This window comes from Stylophora pistillata, chromosome 8 (genome assembly GCF_964205215.1).
Source record: "Stylophora pistillata chromosome 8, jaStyPist1.2, whole genome shotgun sequence".
In the NCBI taxonomy this organism is placed as follows: domain Eukaryota; kingdom Metazoa; phylum Cnidaria; class Anthozoa; order Scleractinia; family Pocilloporidae; genus Stylophora; species Stylophora pistillata.
The window spans coordinates 7,220,759-7,234,889 of NC_142526.1; the positions used below are offsets into that span (position 1 = coordinate 7,220,759).

Sequence of the window (14,131 nt, forward strand, 5' to 3'; positions counted from 1 at the left end):
CTCTATTGACGGCATGTTAGTTTTTTGCAATCCTTGCGCGCGCGCTGAATTGCATCGGCAAAAGCGCGCGCGAAAACTGTGTTCAGCCACCTTAACACTTTGTTCTTCACCCTTGTGACTCTTGCTATTTGCCGTCATTTTTCTTTTACAGGCTTTGATTTCAATTTCTTGCTTTTGATTTCTGAAGTCACACGAACAACGCATCAAACTCAGCACGTGCCACGTGCTGAGTTCAACGGTGTGTTTTTTTAAGATTTAAAATAGCTAAATTTATATATATATATATATATATAAAAAAAAACAAACAAACAATTAACTAAACTGTATAAAACAAAAAACTATTTTCTTTTTCTATACAATCAAAAATAATGTGTATGGAAACTTTTTTTAAATGAGTGAAAGTTCGATAGGAATGCCAGAGATCTAAACAACCCAGAAATTGAGGAAGATTTTCGGTGGTAAAGTCTGACGCGAACATAGACTTGTAGGCAAAATAAAATAGTTTTTGCAGCCCTTAAACCTTCACTTCCAAAATCTGACTAGCAATCCCCTCTTCTCGATCATACACATTTCCTTTAAAGAAGTGTAGAGAATTTGATGTCGGATCAAAATGGCATTCTTACCGCTGATCGGATTGCGTATTTTGTTGGCATGATGATGTTTTGATATTGTAAAGGATAAGCTATTTGTAAATCAACTCTAACAGTTGGAGGGTCGAATGAGACACAAGGTAAATCAAATTTTAAGAGTACAATGTTATTATGTATCCAGCACGTGTTCCAATATTTTTTTTGGGATTTTACAAGAATAGAGTAAAGCGGTGATATTTAAACAATTCTTTCTTTACCGATCAGTCATATCCTTATTTTGTGATAACACTAGTTGATATATAGCTAACACGTGGGTAATATGAAGCGAAATGTTAGCTCTGATGACTGACTGAACGGGCGAGATGGAACCATTTTTCCCGCTCGCAATTAACTTGCTTGTTCTTGAGCAAGAAGAAATTTGCATTGAGCAGCCTTACTAAGTCCATAATCTTTATCGGCAAAGGAATCACAAAAGCGGTAGAAGACAGTCATAGTAAAAAGAGAAATAAATAAACGGCCCTCGTAGGTTTGTCATGTGCTACAAACACAGTTGGCTTTCTTTCCCAGTTCTTGAAATAAACAAATCATTCCTGGATCTTATCAAAGTGAAATGTTTTGGTTATGCAACGAATCCTTTATCAGCCAAGCCTTTTGGGTCAAGAAGCCGCTGGATAATAGCTTCTTTAGCGTTCTTAACGAACCGATGACCAACCATAGGGGAAAAAAGAACTCGGCGAATATCTAGCCTTCTTCCCCTCACCCTTGGACAAGAACACATATTTATTTGCATTCAGTATTGACAGGATACGTTTTTCTTTCAGTTTCGAACTTCTGGTTTCACTACTTAAACGACCAGGAAACTGAACGAGGGACGAGTTTCTTTATAAAGGTGAGCCGTCTTTCTCTTATAGTTCTATGGCTTCCGCCCATTATTCACTTTTCTTGAAAGAATTCACGTTTTTATTCTGTCGGAAAATAAAAGAAAAATTTAACAGGTTTCACTGACTGCCCAAAATAAGCCCATGCGGTGATCGAAAAATAATACAAAAATTTTCTGTGACGGATATCAAATACTCAACTCAATGAATCCAAAAGCGAAGTTTTAAATCCGAGATGCTTTTGATGCAGTTTATCTGAATTGCGCGCAAATGAAACATCAGCAAAAGGCATGGGAGGGGGGAGCTGGGGGGGGGGCAATCAGTGTTAATATGAACCAGTTTGAAATTGTCTGTTTATCGTTTTGCCATCAAAAGGAAGATGGAGGATTTTGGAGATCATATCATTTTTCGGGGGGGGGGGAACGGTGGAGGATCAGACAATTAATTGTCTATGAGAGAGGGGGGATTAAGAACGGTTCTGAGGAAGAACAGCACATACCGGAAAGAAATTGATCTAAGCACTCTCCCCCCATAGGTTGGGTCTAAAAGTTACATGTTTTCGTAAATTTTGCATCGCGATTTGTCAAGAATCAGTGTTGTTTATGCACAATTTATTAGGTATGGAAAAATGGAGAGAGAAAAGTAATGTTGCACTCGCACTAACAAGTATTCGTGGAAAGTGAGCACTGTCTAAACTTTTGCAGAGAGATAGCTACCAAGAGTCATCATCTAATTTAGTTATTTAAGTTTTCTGTATTTTAACCTGTTGATTTTTTTTCCATTTCAGGAAGGTATTTGGTCAAACAAAAAGGAGTACGTGATGACTAACACGTGTGAAATCCTACAGAAGATCAGGATAGGTTTAGATGTTGCCACATATCTTCTAAACACTGATCGTGGTATACAAGCCGCTCATTTGTGTTATGAATGTTTAGTCTTACTCAACAATCTAGGCTTTGATATGAACGGACTGGATGTCTCTGAGGTAATATTCAATGCGTACTACGCAATCTCCGGTTACACAAACGCAGTACGATACACCAACAAACTTATCGCCATGTTCCACAATACCGGGAAATCAATCATTGAACTGGGAGACAAATACAACGGACAAAGTAGGCTTGCAGAAGCCAAGGAACTTTTTCAAAGCGCACTTGCCATCGCAAAATCAATTGGCGACGGAATTGGAGAAGGAGTGACTTATGGAAGGCTAGGACTCCTGTTTCAATCACTCGGTAAATATCAGAAGGCTAAAGAATATCACGAGAAAGCTCTTGCTATCGCAACAAAAATTGGCGATAGGGAAGGGGAAGGGGCATGTAATGGGAACCTTGGAACTGTATTTGAATTACTCAATGAATATCAGACGGCTAAAGAATATTGCGAGAAAGCTCTTGCTATCGCAACAGAAATTGGCGACAGGAAAAACGAAGGGAGAGGGTATGGGAACCTTGGAACTGTGTTTCAATCACTCGGTGAATATCAGAAGGCTAAAGAATATCACGAGAAAGCTCTTGCTATCGCAACAGAAGTTGGCGACAGAAAAGGAGAAGGGACAAGATATGGGAGCCTTGGAAATGTGTTTCTATCACTCAGTGAATATCAGAAGGCTAAAGAATATTACGAGAAAGCTCTTGCTATCGCAAAAGAAATTGGCGATAAGAACGGAGAAGGAACAGGGTATGGGAACCTTGGAACTGTGTTTGAATCACTCGGTGAATATCAGAAGGCTAAAGAATATCACGAGAAAGGTTTTGCTATCGCAACAGAAATTGGCGACAGGAAAGGAGAAGGGACAGGGTATGGGAACCTTGGAAATGTGTTTCAATCACTCGGTGAATATCAGAAGGCTAAAGAATATCACGAGAAAGCTCTTGCTATCGCAACAGAAATTGGCGATAGGGAAGGAGAAGGGACAAGGTATGGCAACCTTGGAACTGTGTTTCGATCACTCGGTGAATATCAGAAGGCTAAAGAATATCACGAGAAAGCTCTTGCTATCGCAACAGAAATTGGCGACAGGAAAGGAGAAGGGACAAGGTATGGGAACCTTGGAACTGTGTTTCAATCACTCGGTGAATATCAGAAGGCTAAAGAATATCACGAGAAAGGTCTTGCTATCGCAACAGAAATTGGCGACAGGAAAAAAGAAGGGACAGGGTATGGGAACCTTGGAAATGTGTTTAAATCACTCGGTGAATATCAGAAGGCTAAAGAATATCACGAGAAAGCTCTTGCTATCGCAACAGAAATTGGCGATAGGAGAGGAGAAGGGACAAGGTATGGCAGCCTTGGAACTGTGTTTCGATCACTCGGTGAATATCAGAAGGCTAAAGAATATCACGAGAAAGCTCTTGCTATCGCAACAGAAATTGGCGATAGGGAAGGAGAAGGGACAAGGTATGGCAACCTTGGAACTGTGTTTCGATCACTCGGTGAATATCAGAAGGCTAAAGAATATCACGAGAAAGCTCTTGCTATCGCAACAGAAATTGGCGACAGGAAAGGAGAAGGGACAAGGTATGGGAACCTTGGAACTGTGTTTCAATCACTCGGTGAATATCAGAAGGCTAAAGAATATCACGAGAAAGGTCTTGCTATCGCAACAGAAATTGGCGACAGGAAAAAAGAAGGGACAGGGTATGGGAACCTTGGAAATGTGTTTAAATCACTCGGTGAATATCAGAAGGCTAAAGAATATCACGAGAAAGCTCTTGCTATCGCAACAGAAATTGGCGATAGGAGAGGAGAAGGGACAAGGTATGGCAGCCTTGGAACTGTGTTTCGATCACTCGGTGAATATCAGAAGGCTAAAGAATATCACGAGAAAGCTCTTGCTATCGCAACAGAAATTGGCGACAGGAAAGGAGAAGGGACAACGTATGGGAACCTTGGAACTGTGTTTGAATCACTCGGTGAATATCAGAAGGCTAAAGAATATCACGAGAAAGCTCTTGCTATCGAAACAGAAACTGGCGACAGGGAAGGAGAAGGGAGAAGGTATGGGAACCTTGGAACTGTGTTTCAATCACTCAGTGAATATCAGAAGGCTAAAGAATATCACGAGAAAGCTCTTGCTATCGCAACAGAAATTGGCGACAGGAAAGGAGAAGGGATAAGGTTTGGGAACCTTGGATGTGTGTTTCATACACTCGGTGAATATCAGAAGGCTAAAGGATATTACAAGAAAGCTCTTGCTATTGCAACAGAAATTGGCGACAGGGAAGGGGAAGGAGCTTACTCTGCGAGTCTTGGATCTGCGTTTCTATCACTTCGTATAAATAGGCAAGCTAAGAAACATTTTGACAAAGCACTCGCCATCAGTATAGAAATTTGCCACAGACAGATGGAAGTGTGCTGCTACGCAAACCTGGCAAATCTGTCACGATTGTTTCATGACTACCAGATGGCTAGAGAGTTACTTGAGAAAGGGCTTACTATCACTATCAAGACTGGCGATAGACCACAACAAGGTATAATCTATACAATCCTTGGGCACGTGTCCCTATCGCTTGGGAATTACTACGAGTCGGAAAAACACTATGAGAAAGCACACTTGACGAGCAGCGAAATAGGAGACAATATGAATGACTTTCACAGTCTTCTCGGAATCGCTCAGTTAAAGAAATCGGAATCAAATCTTGAGGAGGCAATGGTGTATCTACGTCAAAGTATTGAAATTTATGAAAAATTGCGAAATTTTCTCAAAGAAAACGACGAATTTAAAACATGTCTCTTGGAAGAGCATGGTAATTTCCCCTACGAGTTGCTCAGTCGCATGCATTGTGACACCGGAAGTGTGCAAGACTCTCTTAATGTGGAGGAGCTAAGACGCGCTAGAGGCCTCGCAGAATTAATGGCAGATAAACTCTCAATTGAAAGCCACGTCTCAGCTGATTCAACATCTCGGCCAAGGATCGAAAGCATTGTGAGTCAAGAGAGCAATTGCGCTGTTTTGTACATTTCATATTGTGAGCGGCATGTTCGTCTGTGGGTTTTAAAAGCAAATGGAGACATTAACTATCGAGTGAGCCCAGTGATAAAAATCGACACACTTATGGCTGCATGCGTTTGCGATGTGGAGGAAATTTTTAAAAAAAGTGCCTCCAGTTTCGGCATTTTACATAACCAGAACTGCGAGGATCGATCTTTGGGTGACGATATCGTCATATCTCCTCAAGAAGAGAGCCGAGCAACCTCGCAAGGAGACGAACCCAAACGCAACGAAATGATTCTTCAACTGTGTTATGACCAGCTTATCGCCCCTGTCACAGATTTACTCACAGAACCTGAAGTCATCATTGTGCCTGAGAAGTGTTCATACCGAGTCCCTTTTGCTGCCTTGCGGGATGAGACAGCGGGAAAGTATTTTTCAGAAACCCACAGAATCCGCATCGTCCCTTCTCTGATGACTTTGGGGATCATTCAGGAAAGTCCGGGAGACTATCACAGTCAGACCGGTGCACTGGTAGTGGGTGATCCTTTGGCTGGTGAAGTGCTTTACAAAGGACATATTCTGAAATGGACACCATTGTTGTGTGCACGAAAGGAAGCTGAGATGATTGGTCGACTCCTGGGGGTTCAGCCTTTGTTAGGAGACCACGCAACAAAGCAGGCGGTACTTCACGCACTTCATTCAGTGAGCCTGATACATCTTGCCGCCCATGGTAATGCCGAGAGAGGGGAGATTGCCCTGTCCCCCAATTGCACCACTAAAAGTATTCCACAAGAAGAAGACTACCTTTTGACAATGTCCGACATTTCAAATGTGAAGCTGCGAGCTAAACTGGTCGTACTTAGCTGTTGTCACAGCGGGCGTGGAACGTTTAAACAAGAGGGAGTCATTGGAATAGCACGGGCTTTCCTAGGATCTGGTGCGCGTTCAGTGTTGGTGGCATCGTGGGCCATAGAAGACAAAGCAACTGAGCAGCTTATGAGTCATTTCTACCAACACCTGGCTGCTGGAGAAAGTGCCAGTGAATCTCTTCACCAGGCCATCAAGTGGTTGAGAGGCAACGGCTTCACCGAACCTGCCCAATGGGCTCCGTTTGTGCTGATGGGAGACAACGTGACATTCGACTTGAAAAAAATAAGGTAAGCTTGTTTTTGAGTAATTTTTTGTAATCGACATAACCCATTTAAGCTTGTGAAAATAAACAGCAGCCTGCCTTTTTCTTTAATTAGAAAAACGTCTGCAACTACGAGGTTTTATTTTATGACGGCACATGTTGACGGTTTTTTAACCCTTTAACTCCTAGAAGTGATCAACATTTAACTTCCCCCTATAATATCCATACATTATCCGGCAAACAAGTAGTTACCTATCAGGTACAAGTTGTTCATGATCTAACACCAAATTCTCATCACAAATTTACAAGAAAAGGTGCAGCAACTACATGGGAGAATTAAAAATCAGATCTTGGGAGTTAAAGGGTTTACAAAAACAGGTTAAGATTCGGTGTAGTTTCTTAAGTGTGCAAGATGTTTACAATTGTACCATTGGTGTAAAGATTGACAGGACAATGACCACAATCTGAGCGAAAATATAATAAATAAATAATGAATGAATTAATCGATAAATCAGTGAATACGGTGAGGAAGCTAACTTTTATGTCTATAACAAGTCTAATGACAACGACTGGGAGATTATGTAAACGTAAAAAAAAAAAACATTACACATCATTCTTAACTCAAAAGTTTTGTTTTAGGCAAAAAGAACTGACGAAGGACGAAAGTGACGGGGACAAGAAACAGAGTAGCGACTGATCCTTGACTCTCCCTCCCCTCCTGTTTACTGGAAGGAAAACTGGTATTTTTTTACACAAAAACTTTTTACTTTTCACTGCTCTTGTGGGTGCTTTTTTTTACACGGCCCAGCTGTCCAGCAAGCGATGTCATTCGTCCAAAAGTTGTATTATGTTTGCCAAGGAGGAACAAAAATGAACAGATAATTGAAAAATCAAAAAATACAAAATGTTGAGTAAATTTTCCACGATGCGAAAATTATGGCACTGTTTTTTAAATTTGAGATTTCAAAAAATCATTAACTTTTTTACTTTTTTAGGATATGATTCTAAATTTTACCCTCTGGCTGCCATAATTTTCTCTTTAAATTGATAAGGAGAACCAGCTCGGTAGTACGTAAGAAAAAAACAAAGAAGTCACTCTTAGATTGATAGGTGTGTATTCTGAACTGTCATTAGATACATAATGTGTTGATACTTTTTTATGAAGAGTTCATATGTAAATCATTTCAAGGAGTGAACGGGCGAAGGACATAGGCGAAGATATCTGGGCCGCAATGTTCAAAGCTGGTTTAAGATAACCCTTGGTTAGCGTGATATTTGATGTCAGATCTGAAAGCTTTAAAAGAAAGTTCAGTTTAACTGTTTTTGTCTACAATTTGATGATCAGTGCTCTAAAAAGAATACGGAAAATTATCACCGAAAGGTTCTTGAATGATGAAATAGGGAAACCTGCATTAAAATTTAACGCTGGGTTAGTGCTAATCGGCCTTCGAACAACTGGACCCTGTTAATTTCTGGAACCTAAACTGTAATATAATAATAACAATACTAATGGTTTTGGCGATAGAGTGCTTTTGAATTGAGTGTTGTAAAACTGGAAGAAAGGAATCACAACGGCCAATCAGAAGAAAGGAAAATACCTTTGAGAGAACTCAAATTAAAAGCCGACCAATCATCCCAAAATGCGGGAAAAAGCGGGCGACCAAGTCGTAATTGTTTTTAGTTTAGCGCCTGATTGGTTCAGAGATTGGCGAGAGTTTTATCGACCAATCACAAAGCCAAGTAAGGCAAAAGCAGATCTGGAGCCAGCTAGGATTACTTTCGACACTCAACTGAACATTGCTCTATCACATTATCATTATCCTTAAAATTTATTTCTCGGCTTTGAGACTCGCTGGAAGAGAGTCCCAAGCTGATGTTCTTGTTGTCTATGTCTTTTCTTCTGACATAAGGTCTTACAACTAAAACGTTATTACATTTTTTTGTTCTTGGAGTTTATTCTACTACAGTTGGTAATAATATCTAGACGATGGCTGTGATGAAAACCGGATTTCTAGATTAAAAACACTCCGTCGAGGTGATTATTTTGGCTTCCAATCGTGCGACCTGAAGTAGGAATCAATTTTCTCGAACTTGCAAAAATGTTAGCCACACTTTGAAGGCATAAGTTCGTATATTGAACCTCAACTTAACAAGTTGTAATAATAGTTATGATAATAATGATAACAATCTTAAAAGCGATGGAGTGTCGTAAATCCAAAACCGAAGTAGTCACTATAAAATACCTTTAAGAGACTTCAAAGCAAAACCGACCAAACTGCTTAAACCGCTGGAAAACGCGGGCAACCAAATCATGAATGTGGTTTACTTTTGTATCGGATTGGTTAAGAGATTGGTGCGAGTTTTCTGAGCCAATCAGAAAGCGGAAGTAAAGCAAAACAAAGCAATTCCGGATTTACTTTCGATACTCCAATGAAAATTGCTGCGATAGTGATCATAAATGAAACAAATAAAAACGAAAAAAGACAATAGATTTGATTTTAAGCCTCACAGATTAAACAGAGCCGAAATAGTTTATCCAATTAATGATCATGATGAAAAGTAAAGAACGCAGAAGGGCGAATCTCTAGAAGACTTTAGGAGAAATTGAGGTATCAAGTGTAGCTTGACGTTTCCATTCAAGATCGTTGTAAGGGACACGAATTCTAAGCCATTTCTTTCAATGCAATCGGTGGAGGAATTCTCTTAACTCTCTCACAGTACCAAAACCTCGCTCTGAAGTCATCACTGCACGAGACAAACGCTACTCCTGTTGGGGAGTGGGTGCTACAGAGAATGTGGTTGTTGTGACCTATGTCTTTTCATCTGATATAAGGTCTTACAACCAAAAATTTGGTAGTATTTTTGTCTCTTGGAATTCATTTTACGGCAATTATTAATGATGTCTAAACAATACTGTGATGAAAACCGGATTTCAAAGTTATAAACATACTTCGTAGAGATGATTTTGACTTTTACTATGAATCTTGCACTATCAATCAGTTTTTTAAATTTTGTCAAAATGTTACCCACACTTTGAAAACATAGGTTTATTTCTTGAACCTCTACTTAAATAGTTGTAATACGAGTAATGATTATAGTAATAATAATAATAATATTAATAATAAGTGCAAAAGCAATTTCAAGAGTGTCATAAAACCAAAACCGAAGTGTTCGAACTGTAAAAAGACGAGTCTTGGCCACGGATCACAGATAAAGATATTGGTTTCTTACGTTTAGACTAAGAGCAGCCCCCACTTTAGGCGAAGTCTGTTGCGCGAGTGAAAAAAGCTTTAGATCTCCCGCTGCGTGCTAACATTAATTTTTTTTCGCTGAGTTTTTTTTTTTACTCGCACGACGGACTTTACTGAAGAGGAGGGACCACTGGTAGTCTACTCACTTTGAGAAATAGAGGTTTCCCAAGCTTTTTTATATCATTTTCCTAATCAGTAGGAGCTCCTGTGATCAGCTATTTCGTCAAGATTTTAGAAAATTTAAAGGTAAGCCTAAAGTATATTTTTTTCAATGTCTCCGGTTTCTCTATCTGAAAAATAACTTTGAAATAAATCTTTTGCCCTAACTACTTTGTTGTTCGTGTGCGGCCTGCATAAACTGGGATTGTTCAGGAATTTCCATTGTTCTTGCCCCGGCTTATGAAAGTGAAATTTCAACCGCCTCTCGGTTAGCTCAATGGATAGAGCGCCGGACTGTTGTGCGGGAGGTCGAGGGTTCGAGCCCCGGTCGGACTAGCACTCAATATCTTAAAATAATTGAGAAGAATATGCTGCCTTTCTACAATATCAAGAAACGGTTAGATATTCTAGTCTTCTCGGATAGGGACGAATAAATGGAGGTCCCGTCTCCTGCAGGGTTAGGGGTAGGAGACGTTAATTTCCCACACACGAGTTTACTGTGTGATGGTGGTCCTCCCCTGGGGTAGGTTGGATGGGTTACTGAGCCCGCAGTGATTGGCGGAAAGCTGTTGCCTGTGGGCAAATCTTGTAAATAAATAAATAAATAAATTTCAACCCGCTCTCCCTCCTGTTCTTACCCTTTACACCTCTGTATTAACAACTATATTCTCCGCACTGATCTCAGTACATTTCCTATGGTAACCACAAGGAGAATTTGTTTGACAATCAGGAGTTTCTTACAGTAGATTGGTGATCATTTCCATTATTCTCCTAACCTTTACATTTGATTTAAGGGCAGGGGAGTAGCCAGGATTTTTCAAAGGTGGGGGGGGGGGGGGTCACAGAGACTACTTACCAGATTGTCATGTCAACCTCAACGCCGTGCATGTTTTACTTAATGTGACAGTTTTGGGATGAGTAGTGAGAGTATAGTGGGCAGGCCAAGATATTGTCATGGCATTTTCACCACCTGAATATTGTAGACTGCTTGCTCAAAAGAAGGCCTATCAAGGGGGGCTCACGGGCACCCCAGGGCCCCCCTGACTACGCCCTTAAAGGGTGATATTGTAGGGAGAAAGAAGCCTGTCAACTTTACGATCTAAAGTGTTAAAATAGGTTTTTCACTCCTCTGCTACTTACCCGCCGTTTTAATTGAGCTTTGTTTAACTTCCTGAATGCCTGGAGCAATCTACACTAACACAAGATGAACTAATACCTCTCCTCTATGGTGTGCCTGTTCAAATTTTGCGATGCACCGCATAGGTTATTGACTCCACCAAAGCTACAACGAATCGGGACACGTGTTGTTATGTGTTGTAACAGCAAAACAGAAGACAAATTTCCGACATAATATTCATAATTATTTGAATCATATGTCCCCCCTCCCCAGACAATCCTAAAGAAAACCATAACGAAAGCTGACGTGAGCCGGTTCGAAAAGAGGTCGTCCGACTCCACACTCGCTCGGCTCTTTTACATCTTCCGAGTTACAGAGAACATCGCAAGCCAGAAAGTGAAAGCGTTTTAAAGGTCAAAACCTTTTTGGTGAAACTCCAAATAGAAAAAAAATTCAACAGGATACTCGTAATTCATTAGCTCTATGATCGAAGAGTCTCGAGGTTTCTTTTCCCCCACTTTAGATTTCCTTTCATAGATTTCTACCTTTGTTTTTTGAAATTTTCTTTCACACGAGGTGATTAATGCATAAAAATTGCTGACGGGGGATATTGCACCTACAACTGATGAACCAAGCCCTGTTAACCCTTTACACTTTCACCTCATGATCAGTGTGCATATTCTCTAAACTGTTCTCCATACATTTCCTAACGAGCTGGCAAGGAGAATTTGGTCAACAATCAAGAGCTTTGTTATCATTTCCTTTACTCTCGTGACTTTGATGTGTGATTCAGCTGTGAAATTGTGAGGAGAAATTAATTTCTAGTCACTCTTAGCGGTTAAAGAGTCAATTTTGTAATTCCGAATAGCAAGGAGACAACAGGAGCACATGTATATTGTCAGTTCTACAACATAAGGATCGTTGTCAACCTCACGCGACCCTAGAAATCAAAATTCACTGTAAATAAAACAAACTTATTTTCTTCTTTAGTTGGAAGTTGGAAGCAGCATCAATTATTTTGTTGTGAGTAAGGCAGTGGTTTGTTTGTAAGAAATGAGGCATAATTTACCATCCGGGGAATTGTGTGGGGAGGGGGGGGTCCATGGTTTCGGGGACCAAAGGAAGAATGAGTAGTCACCGACAGAATATTAAGTGGCGGAGGGGGGGGATATAGAAAATTTTACAGTCAATTGATTTCCGATGACTGGGGAGGGGCATCATAGGAATATTGCAGAATCTTACGGGGGGTGATCAGGTAAATGTTATCGTGACACAACCAAAATCTTCAAGCTCCCCGTCCCCCTCCCCCCTGGGTGATAACTGATGACCAGTCCCTAGGCTACGAGTGTCTGACGGGTAACAAATGTAGAGTAAGAGTTCTTGTTAACAGCTCACCTGTGTGATTCAAATTTGTCAGGAATAAAGTTACTCTCGCCATATCAATACATACCGTGTGACATTCGTGATGGTTTGCAGGTACAAAACACTGCCCTATGTTTGTTGCGTTAAGACGAACTGTAAAAAAACCAATCTTTGATCAGAGATAAAGATATTGGTTTCTTACTTTTAAACTACGAGTAGCCCCCCTTTGAGGCGAAGTCTGTTGCGCGAGTAAAAACCACATCTCCCCGCAGTGTGATAACATCGATTTTTTTTGACTGAGCTTTTTTTACTCGCACGACAGACTTCACTGAAAAGGAGGGACTACTAGTAATCTACTCCTTTGAGAAATAGAGGTTTCCCAAGTTTTTTTTTGCATCATTTTCATGGTCAGTATGAGCTCCTATGATCAGATATTTCGTCAAGATTTTAAAAAACTTAAAAGTAAATTAAAATTATATTTCTTTCAATGTCTCCGGATTCTGGATCTGGAAAATAAGTTTTGCTTTTATGTTATTCCTATGCGGCCTGCAGATGCTGGGATTGTTCAGGAATTTTCATTGTTCTCGCCCGTTTGATGAAAGTGAACCTTCAGTCCACTCCCCCTCGATCCTCCCGTTCCTGCCCTTTACTCCTCTACATTAATATCCGTATTCTCCACACTGATCTCTGTGCATTTCCTATGGTAACGGCAAAGAGAATCTGTTTGATAATCAGGAGCTTCTTAGAGTAGATTGGTGATCATTCCCATTATTGTCATAACCTTTACATTTGATTCAAGGGTGACATTGTCAGGAGAAATTAGAACCCAGTCAACCTTACGATTTAAAGGGTTCAAAGAGGAAGATAGAAATCGAAAGTTCTACGAACCACTTTTCTTTCAGCGCAGTGACTAAAACCCTAAGAAGCCTGGAGAACAGAACTGCTACGTTATGTTGCAGATCTCGGGTGGTGAAACGAAAGTCTTAAGGCGGCAGTGAAAACAAGACAATGTTTCCGCTGTCATCTAAAATTTTCCCAAATTATATTTGGTGTCTAAGAATCAGCAAAATTTATAGTGATACCACGAATAATTCATGAAAGGGTCTCAGTTCTCAGCTTTATTCCTACGTAAGAAAATTAAAAGGGGGGCGAACTAGCCCGAAGATCACGAGCCTTTTGCAATCGCGTTCGATAATAATAATTTTATTAACGTGTCAAGATAATAGCAGTTGCCAACTAAGTAAGGACACCTATCTACAATGTTAACAAAAATAAATAATCCCCCAATATTCCCCTTTATAATTCCCTTATATCATCCCACCCTATGTATAAGCCAAAAAAAATACAAATATACGATTACAATAAAATATCTCTACTAAATGTATTATGCAGTAAATGGTTTGAACCCGGGGGTAACATGTGAAGGTGTAGTCTGATCGTCCGGGTGAGTGTATTCCTGAGAAGGACTGTTGTCGGTGGTAGTGACTGACGTTTCGACAACCTGTGCGGAAGTCATCATCAGAGTCAAGTGAATGATTGTTGTCAGTAGAATGTTCTTATTCCAGTTCGTGTGAAATGATCGGTTGGTTTTACCGTGATGTTATTGGCTGTAAGACTCAAGTGACGTAAGTCGGTCATGATTGGTCTGTTTCGATCTGTCGGTAAAGTTAGGTCGTTCTTTTTCGGTCGTTTGTGATGTTAATGT

The 14,131-nt window shown here is 40.2% G+C and overlaps 1 protein-coding gene across 1 annotated transcript; it reads left to right on the forward strand.

Moving 5' to 3' along the window:
- The first annotated feature begins 2,178 nt into the window (after positions 1 to 2,178).
- On the forward strand, positions 2,179 to 7,412 carry LOC148724743 (uncharacterized). Its single transcript, XM_088729660.1, has 3 exons — positions 2,179 to 4,367; positions 5,088 to 6,562; positions 7,177 to 7,412. Exons 1-3 carry the CDS (start codon positions 2,289 to 2,291, stop codon positions 7,232 to 7,234), a joined length of 3,612 nt encoding a protein of 1,203 aa, XP_088585786.1. The 5' UTR covers positions 2,179 to 2,288; the 3' UTR covers positions 7,235 to 7,412.
- Positions 7,413 to 14,131: the final 6,719 nt, after the last annotated feature.